This window comes from Danio aesculapii, chromosome 8, assembly GCF_903798145.1.
Source record: "Danio aesculapii chromosome 8, fDanAes4.1, whole genome shotgun sequence".
In the NCBI taxonomy this organism is placed as follows: domain Eukaryota; kingdom Metazoa; phylum Chordata; class Actinopteri; order Cypriniformes; family Danionidae; genus Danio; species Danio aesculapii.
In genome coordinates, this window is record NC_079442.1 from 38866097 (window position 1) to 38886313 (window position 20217).

The 20217-nt window shown below is 36.3% G+C and overlaps 1 protein-coding gene across 6 annotated transcripts in view; it reads left to right on the top strand.

Annotated features, from left to right (window-relative positions):
- cep350 (centrosomal protein 350) overlaps positions 1-20217 on the top strand; it is a 52370-nt gene that overhangs the window by 4381 nt on the left and 27772 nt on the right. For all 6 annotated transcript variants that reach the window (XM_056463920.1, XM_056463924.1, XM_056463925.1 and 3 more), the window contains exons 3-13: positions 1396-1492; positions 2027-2070; positions 2638-2752; positions 3241-3397; positions 3856-4406; positions 4637-4750; positions 8477-8599; positions 11597-11713; positions 15416-16038; positions 17881-18005; positions 18528-19423. In XM_056463920.1, the coding sequence (XP_056319895.1) occupies positions 1408-1492; positions 2027-2070; positions 2638-2752; positions 3241-3397; positions 3856-4406; positions 4637-4750; positions 8477-8599; positions 11597-11713; positions 15416-16038; positions 17881-18005; positions 18528-19423 (2950 nt within the window). In that variant the 5' untranslated portion in view covers positions 1396-1407. The remainder of the gene's footprint in view (positions 1-1395; positions 1493-2026; positions 2071-2637; positions 2753-3240; positions 3398-3855; positions 4407-4636; positions 4751-8476; positions 8600-11596; positions 11714-15415; positions 16039-17880; positions 18006-18527; positions 19424-20217) is intronic.

Sequence of the window (20217 nt, forward strand, 5' to 3'; positions counted from 1 at the left end):
ATGTTGTGCCAAACTTGATTCCTTCGTTGGAACATACAAGATGTTAGGCAGAATGAGTCTTAGTTACCTGTCATTTTCATCATATGGAGAAAAGGTTTCTGATATTTTGCCTAATTTTATTTTGTGGTATATGGAAAGCAAAATAAAGAATAAAGATCTGATCAACATGAGACGAGAGTGAGTAAATGTGACGTAATTTTTGGGTTAAGTGTCACTTTAAAAAAACTGACAATACTGTATTATTGGTGGTCTAAAAATAGTCAGCATGAAATGAAAATTCATCTGTTTTCTAAATGCGTAGTACTGAAAGTTACTGTGAGCAATTAATCCATGAAATGTCAAACTTCTTTTCGGTTATCGACTTGGAATCTGACTGTAATCTTGCACTCAGCTGATCTGCCTCCCTGAGTCAACAACCGATGAATAAAATATAGCTATTTTCACTTTGATTATGTGCATAACACTGTATTGCTTCTTTATTTCTCTACAACTTTAACAAAGGTGAATAAATAAAGTACGAGTGTAGAATGTTCATCAAACATTTTACTGGAATATTCTGTTATGGCACTTGGAAATAAAATGAACAAATAACTAAAAACATGCACAGAAGATTGTTTACAAGTCTGTTTTATCTATTTGTGAAAGATAAAATGAGTTTCATGCTGATTTGAAAGTTATCTTCCTTTTCCTCATTCCAAACTGTTTTCGGATTGCCGTTATCTCATTGACAGCTCTTCGAAAAGTAGTAAAACGTGTTTAAATGACTCTACACCTGCTTTCCAGTGTAGTTCCCTCAATGAAATATTCATACAGGCCTCTGAGATATGTCTTGTGCATGTATTATTTAAACATTAAAATTCAAGGTTCCGAACAGAGGGAGTGATTTCAGTGTCCCTTTGGAATATTTAGAGCGTTTGTCACGGTGCTTTAGACTATCTCCACAAAGCATGTTTTTTATTCAAATATAGCCCATTGTTTCTTTTTGCTTGGGGGGCATACAAGGACAGGGACGCTATGTTATAATGGTAGTGCCTTTTAAATGAAAAGCTCTGAGGCCATCATATGTCTGGGCTTCAGGCATTCTAGCAAATTGTACACAATTTCTTAGACCACTTTGATGGGACAACAGAGGCCTCTGGGTGAGACTTGGAAAATAAAAGTGATATGCTTTGATCAATCTATCTCAGGATCTATTGGTTAAATTTGTGGTTTGGTCAAATTTAAAGCCTCCATTTGCCCAGAGTGTACTGGGAATGAAGTCATGTGTTTTAGTGCCACTTAAGGCCATAATCTAAGCAACAAGCCATTGCCAATGAAAACAATGTTTGACAGCAGATGCTGACAAGATAATTGCTTCTCTCACATTGTTTGCCTGTTTTCCCCCTTTCCTCTTAGGTTGGCATAGCGATGTGGAGTCGCTTGCGAAGTGAGGCGGGGCCACCAGCCTCTGTCTCTTCCCAGCCTCCCTTTGCTGGGCAAGACAACAGGAGAGGTTTGTACAACTGTGTCACTCTATCAGCCCCTCCAAAAGTTTGCGAGTCCAATGGTTCTTGAGATCACAAGAATTGAAGTCAAGTCATTTTTATTTCAGTAGCGCTTTTTACAATGTAGATTGTGTCAAAGCAGCTTAACATAGATGGAGAAAAGAGAATGAAAAGCCGTAACAAAATTTCATATTGTGGAACATTTCAGCATATCAGGCAAGCAGAAGAGTATGTAGAATGCTACCTCTAGTTAAATTAAAACTGATTCAGTTCAAATTAATGTATCAACAGTTAAAACCAAGCAAACTTGTGGTGACCATGACAAGTAACCAAAACTCCACCAATTGACAGAGACGAAGAACAAAACTTGGGTGAAACCGCAAATAATGACTTAAGGTTTAAGAAAGGCATCCCAAAATCAGTCATTTTAGGCTGCAAATATTTCAAAAACAATGTTCCTTGCAAAATCCTGGAAGAACTGGTCTGTACTTTAAACATCACCGTAAGCATAATTACTGATGTTAATGTTCATCTCTCAACAGAGATATCTCAAGCCTGGAATTGTATAAATCAGACCAAAGCTGCCGTGAGTATTTCTTAAACTGTGTTTTAGGTCGTTCTAGTCATAGTTGTGATGTCAAATTAGATATTTGTTACAGATTTTGTCATTTTAAATTTGGTATGTGTACTTATAAGTAGGCACACACAGAAATCCACAGGTTTTATTTCATCATTGAGTTGCATCATTTATTTTCTTGTGTAAATGTGTGTAAATTTATATTTACTCATTTTTTTTTATTAATTTCAGTAATATTATTGACAAATATGAAAATGTAAATTTTTTATTTACAATACAGTTTGTAAAATATTTTTTATGTTCTTTTGTAGATATGAGTCGCATATGCTAAGTTTTTAGTTACTCATTTTATGATATTCCCTAAATCATTCCGCATAAATTTGTACAAAATTCTGTGCAGAAATGGCAAAAAAATGTCTGCAGATTCTGTCTGGCCCTACTTATAAGTAACAGTTTATAAAGAGATCATAAAGTACGATTCAAACGTATATTCTATATGTTTATTGCTTATAGTAGCATTATCCCCTCAAGTACAGAGATTTGTTGACTCACTGGCTAATTGTGGTCTTGTCTCAGTTGCGACACATTGAGAATCGTCTAGAGGCATCACCAGGCTCTGGAGTGCTTCTGGACTCCGTGCTAGACACAAAGAAGTCATCTGTGAGTGGCGTTCGGAAAATAAGCCGCAGAGGTGAGATGAGACACATCCTCTGTAATGCATACTCAGGCAATCCACTTGAGAATATTGTGCATCCCTTAGCTACAGCAATGCAGTTTAATATTTAGATTTATATGTGTTGCGTTTTAAAAATGATTTGAAACAGATTTGATTATTCTGGTAATGAACTTGCAAAAATATATACAGCACTAACTGTTGTTGCTTTATTTTCGAGTAGAAGAAATGGAAGTGGAGGCTTGAAATTCATTGAGCCATGTGCTAATTTAAACTGCTCTGTGAGTTATGCTCTTGATTAATCAAAGGAATTGGCTCATGAGAGTCATTTGTCATCTGTGAAGCAAACTGCACTCATCACTGTGTAATCTAACTATGAATATTTATTTAGGTTTCTAATTGTTGTGCAGATATACATTCTTTAGTGTATCGTTTTATAAACTTTTGAAAATGTAATCAAGTAAAGGTGTTTCATTGTTACTGTATCTTCCATGTATTTGCTACAGACGGGCGTCATGTGGAGGAAAGTGGGTCCAAGTCCAGAACGCGGAGTCGACGCAGTCCAGACAAAAGTTCCCGCAGTCCCTTAAGGAACAGCACTTTGGACAGCAATGCCAGGAAACCCAGTGCCGTGGAATTCAGAGAGCCTCTCGCTTCATACAGGTAAAAGATGCAAAGTAATCAATTGGTTAATGAAGAAGTATAAAAAAGTAATTGTTGCAAAAAAAGGAAGTAATGATGAGCTGAAATAAAAGAAAGTACTTTAGAACGGGACCCATTACACCAGTTATGAAAGCTGTTTACTGTAAGACAGGAGAACTTATTTTTTGGTTCATAATTTGCTTACATCCTGTCTTACTGATTGTTCAAATGCTGAAGGAATAAAAGTTCAGAACAAGCTGTGGAATATGCAGAAGTCGATGAGTGCAGGTTTTGTGTCCCAAACATGGCTTTTAAACAAGGAACCTCTGCTTCTACAACTTCCGAACACCTGTAGCTAATACATCCACTTTCAAACCAGCTTTTTTCTGTTGTCAGTTGAGTTGTTGTATAAATGACTACCAGTAAATCTTCCCGTGCTCTTAGGTTTAAGTTTAATCGTTTTTATTTTCTCCAAACAGGGAAGCATCTCCGCTGCCAGTATCCCTCACCCAATCTGAACCAGAAGCCCTTTTGTTACCGACAGAGGTGGACCTCCTTCAGCCTGATTTTACTCTTAGCCAGCTGGTGTATCAGCGTGACACCCGAGACATGCAGACCGCAGACCTGGACAGCCTGCACTCCTCAGCTGTAGACAGCACATCAGTACACTACCTCAATGATCTGTCTGCTCTCCATGCCATCCAGCAGCCTGATCAACCCGCATTAGAGTCAGAGGTCAGGCCTAGAACACAATTACAGGCTAACACATCTCAGATGTCCAGTCCGGGCTCAAGCGCTTCTGCACAACGGTTGGAGAGCCTGCGACAACGTGTGCCTGATGAAAAGATAGAGAAGCTGAAAGAGAAAATCCGCAGACAGAAGGAACATCTGGAGGAAACGGAGGAGAGAAACAAGCTTTTAGGTTACCTGGAGCAACCTGTGGGTATCGGGACGGCCGGATACAATACCACAATACCCACTGCTAAAGTTCGGAAGGTGGCCCCAGCTCCTCCTGCACCCATTTATAAAGGTAAACCCTGGAAAGAAAATATGTGATGGGTTAGTAACCAGAAGCTAGTGGGTTCAGTCCCCATAAGGGCTATAACCATTGAGTTTAAATGACGCACTTAACTTCAGCTCTAGGAATACTGTCTCAGTTATAAGTGTACTCTGAGATGCTTAAGATAAAAGCTTCTGCTGAATGTTTTATTAGGTTGTTGAGTGAGAGGACGCTGACTTCTGCGATTTCTTGTTTTCTAGGCTTCAACACCAGTGAGACTAAGATTCGCACTTCTGATGGGAAAGTGTGGGCAGAGGAGGAGTTCCAGAACCTAAGCAGAGAAATATACAGAGACCTGACCCGAAAGCTCACAGGTATATATAGTGTTTCACAATGTTATCTAAATGGAACCAAAGATTTTAAAATGGTTTATCAAACTAATAGGTTGTTATGAATAATGTTAATTAATAATGCACCAATGGGATGTAGTCGTAAAGTGGTTCCTACTTATTTAATTTCAGATTATGCAGAGTTCAATGCTAGGGATTTTTTCTACTGGCCCTATCAGGACAGTGGTTCAGATTTTTACTTGCCCTGCCATAGTTTTTACTGGCCCCACCAAAAAAAGAAGTTATTTCTTACCCACATATTTTAAATAATGTGTCAAAAGCCAAACATAATTGTATACATAAATTTTTTTTATTCAGCATAAATTTTCTTTAAATACAGCTCACAAAAAATTTAGAATTTATTAGCAAAAATGTATAATTTAATATTGATATCCACAGACATCGTCCCCTCATTTCAGTTGTCAAGTTTTGTAAAAATCGATGTATTGAATTAGTCAATCTATTAAAAAAAACATTTACTAGAATTATGCATTATAGGCCTAAATTATAGAGAGAAATAACAGATGAACCGAGACTGCAGATCACGAAGAAGATCAATGTTGTTTTTTCTTTCGAAGTGTCAGTGCAGAAATGAACAAAACGATAGGTCTAAAACAAAGTATTATAAGATTAAAATATGGAAAAATGATCAGATGGTAATTTCTGGCAATTTTCCTTACAGATAAACAGCACTCTGTAATACTTCAGTATGCTTTCCCTTTCATATTCGACATGAAACACACATTTGCCAGTAGGAATGACAAATCGGCCTACTCATGACTCTCTATTCATATAGCCACATACACTTATATCAGAATTATTAAACACCCTTTGATTTATTTATTTTTTATTTTTCTTCTTTTTTTAAATATTTCCCAAATGATGTTTAACAGCAAGGAAATTTTCACAGTATGTCTGATAATGTTTTTTCTTCTGGAGAAAGTCTTATTTGTTTTATTTAAGGTCAATATTATTAGCCCCTTTAAGCTATAGATTTTTTTCGATAGTCTACAAAACAAACCATTGTTATACAATAACTTGCCTAATTACCCTAAGCTGCCTAGTTAACATAATTAAGCCTTTAAATGTCACTTTAAGCTGTATAGAAGTGTCTTGAAAAATATCTAGTAAATATTATTTGCTGTCATCATGGCAAAGATAAAATAAATCAGTTATTAGAAATGAGTTATTTAAAAAAAAGTCTTCTCTCTGTTAAACAGAAATTAGGGAAAAAATAAACAGGGGCTAATAATTCAGGGGGGCTAATAATTCTGACTTCAACTGTATATGGCTGTTACACAACCATAATATACTATAATATAGAGTAATTTGTTCGGTTTTGTTGTTTTGCTTTCTTACTGCAATCGATCCGCTCCAGAGTTTGTTTCAGTCGAGCCAAGACCACTTCATATAAGCGATCTCGGGCCGATTGATTTGGCGCAGATCAGAGCATGATTGCGGTATTCACATATGCCAAACGAACTGTGCTAACTGGGGAGATGGGTTCCAAAACAAACGTCTAGGTGTAAAAGCACCCTATTTGCACGCATTTGACAAACACTCGCTGCCAAATAAAAATTTTGTGACAAGGCAGCACTGGCCCGATCGGATCCTGTCTACTGTCCCGAGCGTCTCGCACACTAGCCCCGAGCCCTGTATTGTTTTAAGATATACATCATAATCTTCTGCATTAAAATACAACGTATTCAAACAACATGACTGGTATAATTAATGTACTCTCAAAAATGTTACAGTATCTTGATCATACAGAGTTTTCTGGTTTTTATCTTAATAATTGATTCTACGAATATGTTTTGCATTTGAGTCATCCTCTTCATTTTAGCTTTATTGCAGTGTAGGGAATGTGGCATTTGTTTATATGGAATTAAAATAAGTAATGAAATGTTTATTTATTTGTTGTGAAGGAGCTCAAGTGTTCATTACTTATTGTAAGCCCTCTGCGTCAGGAAGCATGAGTAATGAACAGGAGCTAAAGCAGTGTCTTAATGGACTGCAAATAAGTGCAGCTGAAACAACTCGCAAAATTCATGCGCTTCTAGTGGATTGCAGTTTGGTCAAAAAGCCTGCCTAATCCAAACCACTCTTGGATGTTGTCTTGCTCCTAATTGGCTCAGAGTTTCCAGGCGTACTGCCACAGCCATAGTTACATGTTTTCATGTCAGCCCTTACTGTTTTCTTCAAGGTTATTCGGAAGGATTGCATCAGTTTGCTCCGATCCTTAAAATAGCATTAGGGAACAAGCTCATTTGTAATATGCATAACAATGCATCTGAATTCCTTGTCGGTCTACAATGGATTTGAGTTGTTGTCATTAAGGAGGGAGTTTAGTATGCATGCATTTTTTTTCATAGTTCATTTTATTCATTTTATAATTGTATAAGGATTCTTGAATCACAGCAAAATGAAGTTTGATTTTAAATGTTTTTATCCCACCATCTGTCTTTGTTTTGAATTGACTTAAATGGAATTAACCAAGCAGTTTAAATTTATTTAAGGCAATGTATCAAATGTCTGTCTTAATGCTCTCAAACCAAAATTCAGATAAAGGGCTGGAAGTAAAAAACTGAATGGGAGACGGAGAGGAAAGTCTGTATTTTGATGATTTATGCAATATTTAAAAAAATATATAAATAGAAAATAAGTACATATGTTGGGCATGATCCTTATATCATGAAGAGGGCTGAGTTTTCACCTAAACAAATCTATTTGCCTGTCATCGAGGCGGTAGATACTGTATAAGCTACATTATATGAAAAATACTATAGTGTTTGGAAGCATATACTATAGACAAGTACTTTAATTCAACTGTGGTAGTAGTTGCTGTGGTACAACACAACTGTATTAATAAACAAATTATTCAATAGACTTCAGTTTTCTACGCTATAATCACAGTGCACCACAGTTTACACTGTTACAATATTTATTACAGTTTATCAGTTTACTATTCTACAGTATTCTGTAGCATCCATTAGCAAAGAGTTGTACAAATTATACACTGTACTTTGTGCTTCAAAAACATGTTTATTATAAATTACTAAAGTTAATGATTTTATATAACACATTAACATATTTATACACATAGCTAGGCCTGTATATAATCTTTATTGGTGCTGTCAAATGAATTATCGTGTTCAAAAAAGTTTGTAGACATGGATGTATTGAAAAAATCTTTATTACATGCCGCCTTTTCTTCCATTATTCAGACAGTTTCTTGAATTTTCCCCCTTTATAAGCAAAACTTTTGGAAGTCTACAATAACTGTTCTGCATTTCTTATTTTTACCGATTTAAACATTTATAAACAACATAAAATTTTGATGTTCTGATAGCGATTCCTATGTAGAAGGACCACTTCCTGCCCTTCTGAATCTGAATTTGTCACGTCATCAGTGACGTCATGTGAAAACAACCTATTAGCATGTGTTTGTATATACATTTCACTTGTGTATATAATTTCTTTTACTTTTTGGTTATGATTTATTTTTAGTTAATCTTTTTGTTTCTATTTTTATTTTGAATTTCAAGTATTTTGTTCACTTGCCAATGCAACATGTCGCAAGTATTATATTATTTAGTTTTCTTTTAACTGTATGTCAATTAACAAATATGTTTTCAATAGTTTTAGCTCTATTTAACCAAAATAATTTCTTACTATATAACAAAAATAATCTTTTGCCTTTGCCTTTAACAGCACAGAGCACAAAACCAAAACAGAGGCCTAGAGAACGGGAGAAGGTGAAAGAGAAGAAACCATCCAAGCCTGTTAGGAAAGTCCACAGATCTTCCTCTGCACCAGACTCAAATGCTAAACCAGGTCTGAGTCTTTTTTTACTCACTGTCTGTCTGTTTAACTCTCTGTGTCTTCCAAGCAAACAATTGCTGTTTATTCAAGCAAATGAGTGTACTGGAAAGTGTTTACCTGTAACTTTGCATGTAAAGATCACAATCTGTACTAAAAATGTAGTTAATGCTTCACTGAACAGACATCAGTGGCCACAAATTGAGCTGGCAGCTCTGTGTTGAGCCTCTGTTGACCTGCTGGCGTCACCATGCCCTGTTCTCTGCAGGGCATTCTTGTAAACAGACGCGTGTGTGTGTGTGTGTGTTAATGTCTGTCTGCAAGCCCAAGCTAAGTCTCTTATCCCCACAGAAATTTCTAGAATGTGTAGCATGCAGATTAGCAGAATAGCTGCTGCGACACAGTGACGGAGGAATGCTTAATGTGTCCCAGCTCAAACCGCTGTGGCCTCGCTGACAGCTGGAGAGGTGTCAGGCTTTTCACGAAAGGACCGAAAAGTGAAATCTGACCCCTCCGCTAGTTTACCCTGTGCTCCTCTGACTTCTGAACTGGCAGTTAGTTCTTCTCATGGGGTCTCTCTAAGTTTAGCACAATTAAGAGCATGCAAAATATACGTGTATGTTTTATTATGTGAATGAAAATGCTTTTTGCTGCTTATGCTAGATTTTATTAATTATTTTGTTGAGCATACACATTGAGACGTTAGCTTTCAGTTTTTAACCTGAAGCCAAACTGAAGAGAATGCTTATGAGCAAGTGAAACGGTTTAACTTGATGTTTTATAAAGGGTTACTGAAAACAAGAGGTTTTACAGTAAGATTTGTTTCTGTTAGACCAGTTTTTACTTAGTGTTTACTGCAACTGATATTATTTGTGTATTGATTATTTCTAACACAATTTTTTATGTGTGGAAGAAAAAGTTTTTATAAATACTTTTATAATTTATAAATTGCAATATTTTTATTATTAATTTTTATTTTTTTGATAATCATATGATTATATGGAGGAAAAGGCGTGTTAGAATTAGTGGTTAGAATTAAAATGAAGAATCAAATTATCAATTTAATTATTGAATCCATTAAATGTGTAGAAATAAATCACAATTTAAATGGACAAATAAATAGACGCATTTAAAAGTTTATTTTAATTGTGTTTTTAAATGACTTTTAATAAAGTAATAAATCAATGCACTTATAATAAATTTTTAAATGTATAAATAAATAGACAATTTTATAAATGTTTATTTAACTCGTGTTTTAAAATGCTGATGAATCAAACAATAAAAATGTATATTTATACATGATTTAAATTGCATTTAAATACACAATTTTTTAAATGGCTTTTTAAAAAGGCATTTGACAAATGCTTTTCTCTCTATTTGCCACTTGCATTTCTTTTCCTTTTGCTAAATGCTTTTCTCGAGTTGAAAATTCATTCATTCATTTTCTTGTCGGCTTAGTCCCTTTTTTTAATCCGTGGTCGCCACAGTGGAATGAACCGTCAACTTATCCAGCACGTTTTAAGCAGCGGCTGCCCTTCCAGCTGCAACCCATCTCTGGGAAACATCCATACACACTCATTTACACTCATACACTACGGACAATTTAGCCTACCCAATTCACCTCTACTGCATGTCTTTGGACTGTGGGGGAAACCGGAGCACCCGGAGGAAACCCACGCGAGCGCAGGGAGAACATGCAAACTCTACACAGAAACGCCAACTGACCCAGCCGAGGCTCGAACCAGCAACCTTCTTGCTGTGAGGCGACAGCACTACCTACTGCGCCACTGCGGCGCCTCGAGTAGAAAATAAATCGAGTTTAAAAATGCCATTGGACAGTTTACACATGGAAGCAACCAATCAGCTTTCACCTCAGGTCGAGCTAAACCCTCGTTTGTTGTAAATGAAACACGTGTTGTAATTGGACAGACAAAACACCATTGCTCATTTAACAGGAGTATAAGGATCAGCAAAGCAACTCCAGTGTTAGGGATTTATTAGCTTTAGCTGGTTTCAGTTTAAAAAAAATTCTCATCTGGATTATCACTGTCTGTATAGAAAAGTTTTACAGTTGAGGGGTGACTTTACTTTGGTGAACCAAGCTAAATCAAAAGCACCCGGTCATTCTAGCCAACGTTAATTATTTTTGGTTGTTCATAAATTGCATATTACGGTACTGCGCCAAAGAACATTTTATTTCTAACCGGCATTCCTGGTCCTCCATATGTTTATGCGCTTTTGTGCATGTCTATGAAAACTTTAAGTCATACTTTGTCAGCAGTTATATGTAGCTTTCAAATATATATATATATATATATATATATATATATATATATATATATATATATATATATATATATATATATATATATATATATATATATATATATATATATATATATATATTTGTACAATTCCAAAATGGCAGCATTCACAGGGTTTTTACCACATATAATGTGAATTATTTTTTTTTTTTTTTTTTTTTTTTCTTGAAAATGAAACTATATTCTGTGGAAAAATATAGTGTAGATTGTGATTTGAACCACCCAGATTTGATTGGATCATGAAATACAGGCATTGAAATAGTTTACCTCCCTGGTCTTTGATTGCATCAATATGAAAGTAAATCTATTTTAGAAGCTAAGAAATTATTATTACATCTTGAGTTGATGGCATTTATATTGTTTATAATAACCTGCAAAGATGACTCATGCACCGTAAGATAAACGTCATTTATTAAAGTAAATGCTGTCGAGTGTAAAGTCTCACTGTCTGTGTTATAAAATGCAAGCAGGGTTTTTCTTCCTCTAGAGAGAGATCATTTTTGCCAGGAGGTTTGGTTTAATTAAACATCAGTGGTGAAATGTAATTCAGAGAAGCTATTTAGTCTCTGTATTATTAGTTACTTTTGTCATAGATTTTTTCTGGCTTAATCACTCTTGTTAAAAAAAATTACAATTTATTATTGGAACAACTGTAGTCTCATGGCATGTGCGTAACTTGTCTCCATAGTGATCAGCACGTCATCATGGCGAGATGGGCAGAAGCTGGTGAACATGATGCTGGGGCCTCCTCCGCGATTACACAGAGAGCCTCGGGCACAGTCCTCAGAGACCCAGATGAGAACAGGTGAGATATCTGCCAATCTCTGCCGCCATCATCATACAGACACAACTCAGCTGTGATCACAAATTCGAAGTAACCTCAAAGGGGGTCATTATATGTGGAATCAAATTTACTTTGATCTTTTGACATATGAGATCAAAGTTTTAATGTCAAAAATGTTCTTCTCATTATAAACAAAGCATTTTATCAAGGTGTAAAAAAAAAAACACCCATTTGCCAAGGAGGTGGAGTGTCATGTCAAAGTATTTTGATACATTGTCTCCAATGTATAGGCTCTGTCCATCAGGGGTGGGAATCCCCACAATTTAGTATTATAATGCAGCTTGCATCCTGAGACAATACTGCAATTTTTTTTTATTTATGTTTTGCAATATATTGCAATCTATTACCTTTTTCGAACTTCAAATGAAAAAAATTGTAACATTTCCCAGTTTCTCTCACTTCAATTTTATTGCTGCAGTGCAAAATGCAATAGTGTATTGCTGCACACTCAGGCACATGCACCCAATAGAGCAAGTGATGTCACTGTGAGGTGTAGGTATAAACTTTATAAGCCTATAGTGTCTGAAAATGCATGTGGAGTCCATCTGCAGGCAGCCTGACCAACACTTTAATCAAAAAAGCTTTTCCTTTATTTTACGAACTTGCTGCCTGCTGAAGTTGATCGAGCTCACCAGAAAAAAGTCAGGTTCAACATCAACATGGTCCACTGTCTAGTGGACTGTAAAGAAAATGATTTTAATCTCAACCAATCAGTATTATCAGGGTTCTCACAGGTTATGGAATTTCTGGAATATCATGAAATCTTAAAAGATCTGTTCCAGATATTGAATGTCAGGGAACGTTTAAATATTGTATTAAATTGCCACTGACATTCAATCACTAAAAAAGATTAAACTTGCCTACACCGGGTGCCAGCATTGTGTCAGAAGCAAATAGAAGCAATTAAAATCACTCCTCCACACGCCTGAGTCTGCAGACAAACAGGAGAAACTGAGGAGTCAAAGATGTTTCACTTTGGCATGTCAGCTTTAAACAGCTTGTTTGCATCTCTGTACAGACTTCAGGGTGAATTCTGTATCAGGAACAAAGTGAATGGTTTATTTGTAATGGTGTTCCAGATCATTTTGAAAGATTACATGCTTTTTTCAGAGCATTTGCCTGTAGATTATTTTGTAAACAAGGCTAATAGAGATCACAACAAAGCAGTCAGCTGTACTGGATCTGATAGCAGCTATGTAGAATATGCCATTTATTATTTTCATAATACTTTGAGCCTGAATGGCGTGCTTATAAGGACCATGTTGTCAAAACACACATTGAAATGCAATACTATACACTCTCAGAAATAAAGGTATGCGAGCTGTCACTGGGGTGGTACCTTTTTAAAAGGTACACATTTGTACTTAAAGGGTCCATATTGGTACCTCAAAAGTATGCATATTAGTACCTAAAAAATTTAAGAGGAACACTTTTGTACTTTTTAGGTACAAATATGTACCCTTGAGGTATTAATATGGAATATTAATTTGTACCTTTTGAAAAGGTTCCGCCCCAGTGACAGCTCGCGTACCTTTATTTTTTAAAGTGTAAAGTTAGTGCTTTTTCTACTGCAATGACATTAACCAATCAAAACAGTGGTAATTCACTTACATGCTTTAAAATACCCTTTCTTTAAAATCTTTACCCTATCTTTAAAATCAGGCCTTTTCACCAAGAGTGTAAAGATGAAGGTTGAAGATTTTTTCTTCATATGTAATCTTTTTAATGGTCAAAATGTAATAATAAGTGAACCATATAGAAATAATAATAATAATCAAAATATCTGTCATGACCTTTTTTAATGTCAAAGGCTCCATTGGATTGTAATAATTTAAACTAAACTAGTTTATGCCAGCAGTTATTAAATACCATATCTGCTGTAAAGTGCTAGTGTTCCAGGAGCTAGTTTCCCAAGTGTCAGGTCTATTAATAAATAAAGATTCAGACATCCTCCCTGCATTGGTAAACTTTGTTGCCCAGTGACCGTAATGAATAGGGTTCGACTGGGTGTTTCTGACTCACTGCACAAGCCGACCTGATTCCTTCCACAGTCCTGCCGCCCTCCACACACACAGGGCTGAACCCAGACTTTATACAGCCACTCCAATACTGATTTATTGGACTGCAGAAAGGGTCATGTTCAATGCTCTATTGATTTAAACATTATCTACAAGCAGCCACTGTTTTTTCAGTTCAGACATATAAATACAGAGCAAGTGGCATAAAAGCAGTTTGGTTGATTTGACTTTTTTTAGAGGAAAGGCATTTTATAATTTTACAACAAATTGTATATACAGATGTGTAAAGCTATGCTGCAATGTGACAATATATACACAGTTGAATCAGAATTATTAGCCCCCCTTTTAATTTTTTTTTCTTTTTTAAATATTTCCCAAATGATGTTTAACAGAGCAAAATTTCACAGCATGTCTGATCATATTTTTGCTGTTTCTAGTTTTATTTTAGCTAGAATAAAATCAGTTTTTAATTTTTTAGGTCAATTTGTAGCCCCTTTAAGCTATACAGTATATCTTTTTTCGATAGTCTACAGAACAAACCATCATTATACAATAACTTGCCTAATTACCCTGACCTGCCTAGTTAACCTAATTAACCTAGGTAAGCCTTTAAATGTCACTTTTAGCTGTATAGAAGTGTCTTGAAAAATATCTAGTCAAATTTTATTTTCTGTCATCATGGCAAAGATAAAATAAAGTTATTAGAAATGATTTATTAAATATTATGTTTAGAAATGTGTTAAAAAATCTCTACATTAAACAGAAATTGGGGAAAAAAATAAACAGGGGGCTAATAATTCAGGGGGGCTAATAATTCTGACTTCAACTGTATGTTGTATGTACAAAATAAAAGATAATCTTTACCATATATCATTAATATAATTGTAATATTTTTTCATTAAATGAATATCATTATACAATTTTTATCATATCAATATCATTAATAATATTTTACATATTAATATCATTATATTATTTATATAAATAATTACCAGCTTTTTGTGATGTCACAAATTACATTGTTTACAGTAATATTTTTTCATAATTTAAGATAAATAACAGCATCGGGAGAGAGTTGCAATCTTGAAAGTACAATGTTTACTTTTTACATTTAGCGATATTTGTCATTTTCATGTTGGATCAGTAATCATTAGGTTTTGAAAAGTGTTTTATATTATATTATATTATATTATATTATATTATATTATATTATATTATAACTCTTAATAACTCTTAAATAATTACAACTCTGTTAACAGACAGAGCACTTCTGTGAGGTAACTTGAACAATCAAGTAATGAGTAACATAAATTCTTAATATAAACTATATCTAATATAAAAACAAATAGCACCTCAACTTAAAACACCCGGCAGGCAATCCCGAGTTTACATATCTCACAGTTTGCTATGGCAATGTTGTCGTCATCAACGTTATAATACCTCCAGACCGCAGACATACTTGCGCTTTCTGCTTCAAGCTGCTTCTGTGTTCTACTTTGCTGCCATTTATCCAAAAGCGTCTCTGCAACAAAGTGATGTCATGCCGCAAGTGTTGCTGTTTAAAAAAATTAGAATATACATGCATATATATTCAAGTCCTGATCGGGAGGTAACGTCTTGCCTTTGTCTTCATATTTTCCTGCAGGCCCTGGTCCTCGTTCCAGCTCGGATCCTCGTCTGGAGCATAACCGACGTCCAAGGCGCAGCAGTTCAGAAAGATCTCGCAATAACGTTCCTCCAGATGAAACTGCTGGACCCTCCAGGTCAGCCGGCAGTGATAGAAGAAAGTCTCCCGTCACAGATCTCCTCTCAGCTGACATCCGCGGCATCCTAGATGACCTGCAATTGGAGGAGGACGACAGCAGGAGGGAGGCAGTGGCCACCTCCAGAGTTCGTGCCTCGACCCGCACCTCCCGCAGTGCCAGCCCTGCCAAAACTACCAAGAGAGCAGAGCCTCCCGAGCAGCCTGTGCCAAAGAAACGGCACTATGATGCTGAAGCGGTGCGGCTTTATATCGTGCAAAAGCAGGAAGAAAGGAAAAAACGGCAAGCAGAGGAGAGGAGAGCTCAGAGAGAGGAGGAAGAGAACAAGAATAAACGCCTACAAGAGCTGTACAGGAAACAACGAGCAGGAGCCAATAAGGGCCCGGTTGCACCTGAAGTTCCAATAAAGAAGCGGCTCCAGGAAACATACACCAAGCTACTGCTGGAGCAAACTCAGCTCCGAGAAGAGATCAACGGAGAGGCTGTAGCAAACGGAAGCCAGCAGGTAAATAGCATTTTTTTGAAGATATCATGATTTTTATTATTGTTATATTATAAATTTTTATCAACATTTTTATCAAAAGAAATTATTATTTTTAATCAGCTAAGATGTATTGAATTGATTAAATGCTTCTGTTCATCAAAGAATGCTTAAAGGGATAGTTCAGCACAATATGCAAATTTGCTAGCCCTCAATTGGTTACAGACCTTTATCATTTTCCTTTTTCTGCCTCAACTTCAAACAATATATTTTGAAGAATGCTGGAAATCTGTAATAAATGACTTCCATATTAGGAAAACAAATACTGTGGAAGTCAATGGTTACAGTTTCGTGTTCAACAGATGAAAGAAACTGAAGCACGTTTGTGACAATTGAAGGGTGCGTAAATGATAACAGAATTTTCGGTTTTAGGAGAACTACCCTTTTAAGCCTGGTTTATACTCGACGCGTCTGCTAGTTCGCGTGAATGCGCGTGGCGAATGTGATGTCATCGCTGTGTTTGTGGAGGTTCGCTTTGGGTGCGCGACATGATTTCGCTGGCGGAGCGCATTAAATTTTTTGAGACTCGAGCGAACAGTTGGCACAGCGGCGCATTTGATTTGAGTTGAAAATGAAACCCTTTAAAGAGATTTTGTCTGAAACGGGTACGACTGTACAGACATCTTTTTGATCCTTCAATGCATGATCATAGGGATAACCAGATGACCAATAATTATTGGCTAGAAATTTCAACAGCAGTGGGAAAGGAGGAAAGTTTTAGTTAAGTTTGGAAAAACTTGAGGGATAAGTCTGTTAAAGCCAAAAGAGGCCATGGCAAAAGTGGAGACCCAGGTACACATTACAGATTCGTATTTCCACCATTCATAGATTTTACACTGATGTATATGTTATAATTTTGAATTTAAAACAATTTAATAGTAACAAAACTATAATTAAGGACTAAATTATTTCTTTGATAACTGGAAAAGAATATTGGAACATGACGGTTTACAATAAATTGATGCCCTGTTTTTCTGGGCTTTATTGGTGATAATGGTCAGGAATGTTGGACCATTATTGCCTTTTTAGCATATATGTCGAGGACAGAACCTAGCCAGACAGTAATGTCAGTTGTGGAGCTAAATCTAAAATAAAATCTGTATTTTTTAGTTAGTGTTCTTTGTTTGCTTTTATTCTTGCTATAATAAAAATATATTTGTAGAGCAACCCATGTTCTGTTGTCATTAATATTTTAATAAACCTTTAATAGGTATAACTGTCTGAGATATGAACTAAAGCAAGTTATGCATCAATGTTTTGTTTTTAAAAAATCTTGAACGGTGATATGATATGACGTAGTTCCGGAAACATTCTACTTCTCTGTTTATCTGTCTGACTTTACGGTGGGTTTGTTTTGACTGCCTCCTGTCGTTTTAAAGAATTTCACAATGTTGAATGTGTCAAGTATAAAAACCTCATCCGTTAAGTAGCTCTAGTGTTTTAATTAATAATAAATGTTTCGTATTAGATTGATTTCTAAAGGGACTGCTGAAAATTCAGCTTTTTCATCAGAGCAATAAATTACACTTTAAATATTTTTAAATACATTTCTTTGAAATTGCAATTTTACTGCTACCAAACTTTGAATAAAAATATAAATAAAATATTAATTTATTCTCTGTAAACTTATTATTTTAGGTATACTTTTGCCTTCTTTGTGTTTTATTATGTAAACTATGAACTATGATTGTTGTGTAATCATGAACTAAATATCAGGATTGATTATTGGACACCCTGGGTTCTAGACATTAGCTAAACCCATAATGATCGGCTGCTGTTTTAAGTGTTTCTGATGTTATATTGCAGCCAAGACCAGTTTACCAGCCGTCTGGAGAGTCTGATAAAGAAAACAAAAGACATGATCGACCTCAAAGTGCCACCTCCAGCAGTGATCTGTCCCTACCAGAGCAACGGCAGCCGCCTTTCTCCAGGTAAAATGCACAGAATCCCATTTCTTTAAATTGTCTGTCACAAAATCTTTTTTTCTTTTTCCGTTTTCCAACATAAAGACCATTCATCTAATTTTAGTTTCCCTCAAAGAGCTTTCTTTTATGTTTTAAAAGATTCATTTAATATACCTATTTTTCTAAATGGGAGATCATTGGTATTCCCTTACACAGACGACATGCTCTTATTGCAAGTAGTTCTGTAAGAACATATTAATCCGTCGTCTCGCTGCTTAGCAAGGAGTGTTTGTTTCTAGCCTTTATCGGTTTCCATGGCCACCCTAAGTGCATGTAGTTGGTAGTTTCTGCTGTGAAGTGAAGCTTCACAAAATGAAGTAAATCTGACTGCTTAAACTGCTCTTCTCTTGAGTTTTGGTGAGATTTGGTGATCCTTTATGCCACAATGTTTACTATTCATTTTCATGTGTTAAGTAATGTTGTTTGGATATCCATTTCTGGCATTTTCTGTCATAATATTTAATTAATTTGTGTTCTTGATTTCTGTAGGAATGATTTGGGATTTGGAGGGTCGCCCTGGCTGCAGTCCGATCAGCGCAGTCCTGCTTTGCATGTCAGCAGCACTCTACCGCCCTCTTCTGGTCACATCTTTTCTCAACTCTTAGAACTTGATCAAGAGCCTTCACTACCTAGCAGAGAGTCTCGAACAGCACACCAGTCACTTCCTTCAGCCACAGGCCACAAAATGAGCCGTATTGAAGCTCTGAAGGCCACCGCCGCCTCTCTCTCCAGCCGCATTGAGAATGAGGCACGCAAACTAGCAGGTGTCGGAATAAACTACGGTTGTGCCAGGGATACAGGCACAGGTCTTTTAATCCCAAACGAAGACCGCTGGGCAAAACCCATCAGCCCACCGGTCAGAGAGAATAGGACAGACTCTGATGAGCTGGTTGAGAGGATTCAAAGGCTGCTCGCTGCAGGTCAGAGCACCTATGATGAGGCTCTACCAGGCGTGGGCAACCTTCACAGCCTTAGGGAGAAGACAGAGATGGGGATCAAACAAACACCTGTGGCCTCTGCCTTCACTGCTAGAAACGCACGCAAGACTCCTTCGCCTCCAAAGCCTGTTGTTGAGGAAGTTGAACTAGACTCCAGCGGTGGTTCTATCAGCGAAGGTCCTCTGCTGAGCGAGGGCTGTATATCTGACGATGACATGCAAGAGCTACCCAGATCCAGATTGACAACCACAGGATTTAATGGAGGCTATATGAATGGAGACAGTTTGAACCCGATTTCACGATTTCAGAAGGAGGCAGAGAAGCAGCCACCCTTTAGTTCCCTAAGTCTTGTACAAGGAGGAAGCAATGGACCATGGGAAGAACTGGCCAAGGGAAGCCCCCACAGTGTTATTAATATATTTACAAAGAACATGAGTTATGGGAAAGGTGAGAATCTCAGAAACTTGTTTTTAAATAATATTTAATGTAATCAATGGGTTTTTGCCAGCTAATATTTTTAGCTAGTCTTATTAGTTAATGATTTTAGCATTGAACCGTTTTTTTGGAAAGAGTTAAAGTGTATAATAATACAGGGCTTTAGACTAAGTTTTTTGCACTGGTGCGCCCAAATTTATTTTGAAGGTGCACCTGAACCGAAGTTAGGTGCACTCAAATTTTTGACCGCATCACATTTAACATTGCAGTTTTATGGAGACCCGGAAGGGAGGTGATGGTGGGGGAAAATGGGTGGGAGAAAAAAACAGGGAAATAGGAAAATAGATATTAAATAAGTTTTTGCGTTCCTCACAAGAGGTTTTGCGAAGGAATGCAAAGATGTTTTTCCACAAACACTTCTTGTTCACTTCATACATGTCAACCCTCCCGTTTTTGTTGGGATTCTCCTGTATTTTACCATTCTATCCTGCCATCATCCTATCATTAAATATTTTTTTCCCCATATTTTTAATCTTGAAAGCATGCTGATATTAATGCAAAGAAAGTGAATGCAGACATTTTTATATCAAAGCAGTGCGTCAATCATCACTCTTCACATGCAACCTCTGAATCAGCAGCTCCTTTTTTCACGTGCAAGCCATGCGTCTCTGTATGAAATAACAAATTTAACCACTCAAAAGACGTTTATTTAAATGGCCCCTAATTACTTTGAGCTTTGCATCATATGGACAGCTTTTTATCAATGTTTGCGGCAATTGGATTAAGTTTGCAGCTGTTGTTGAGTT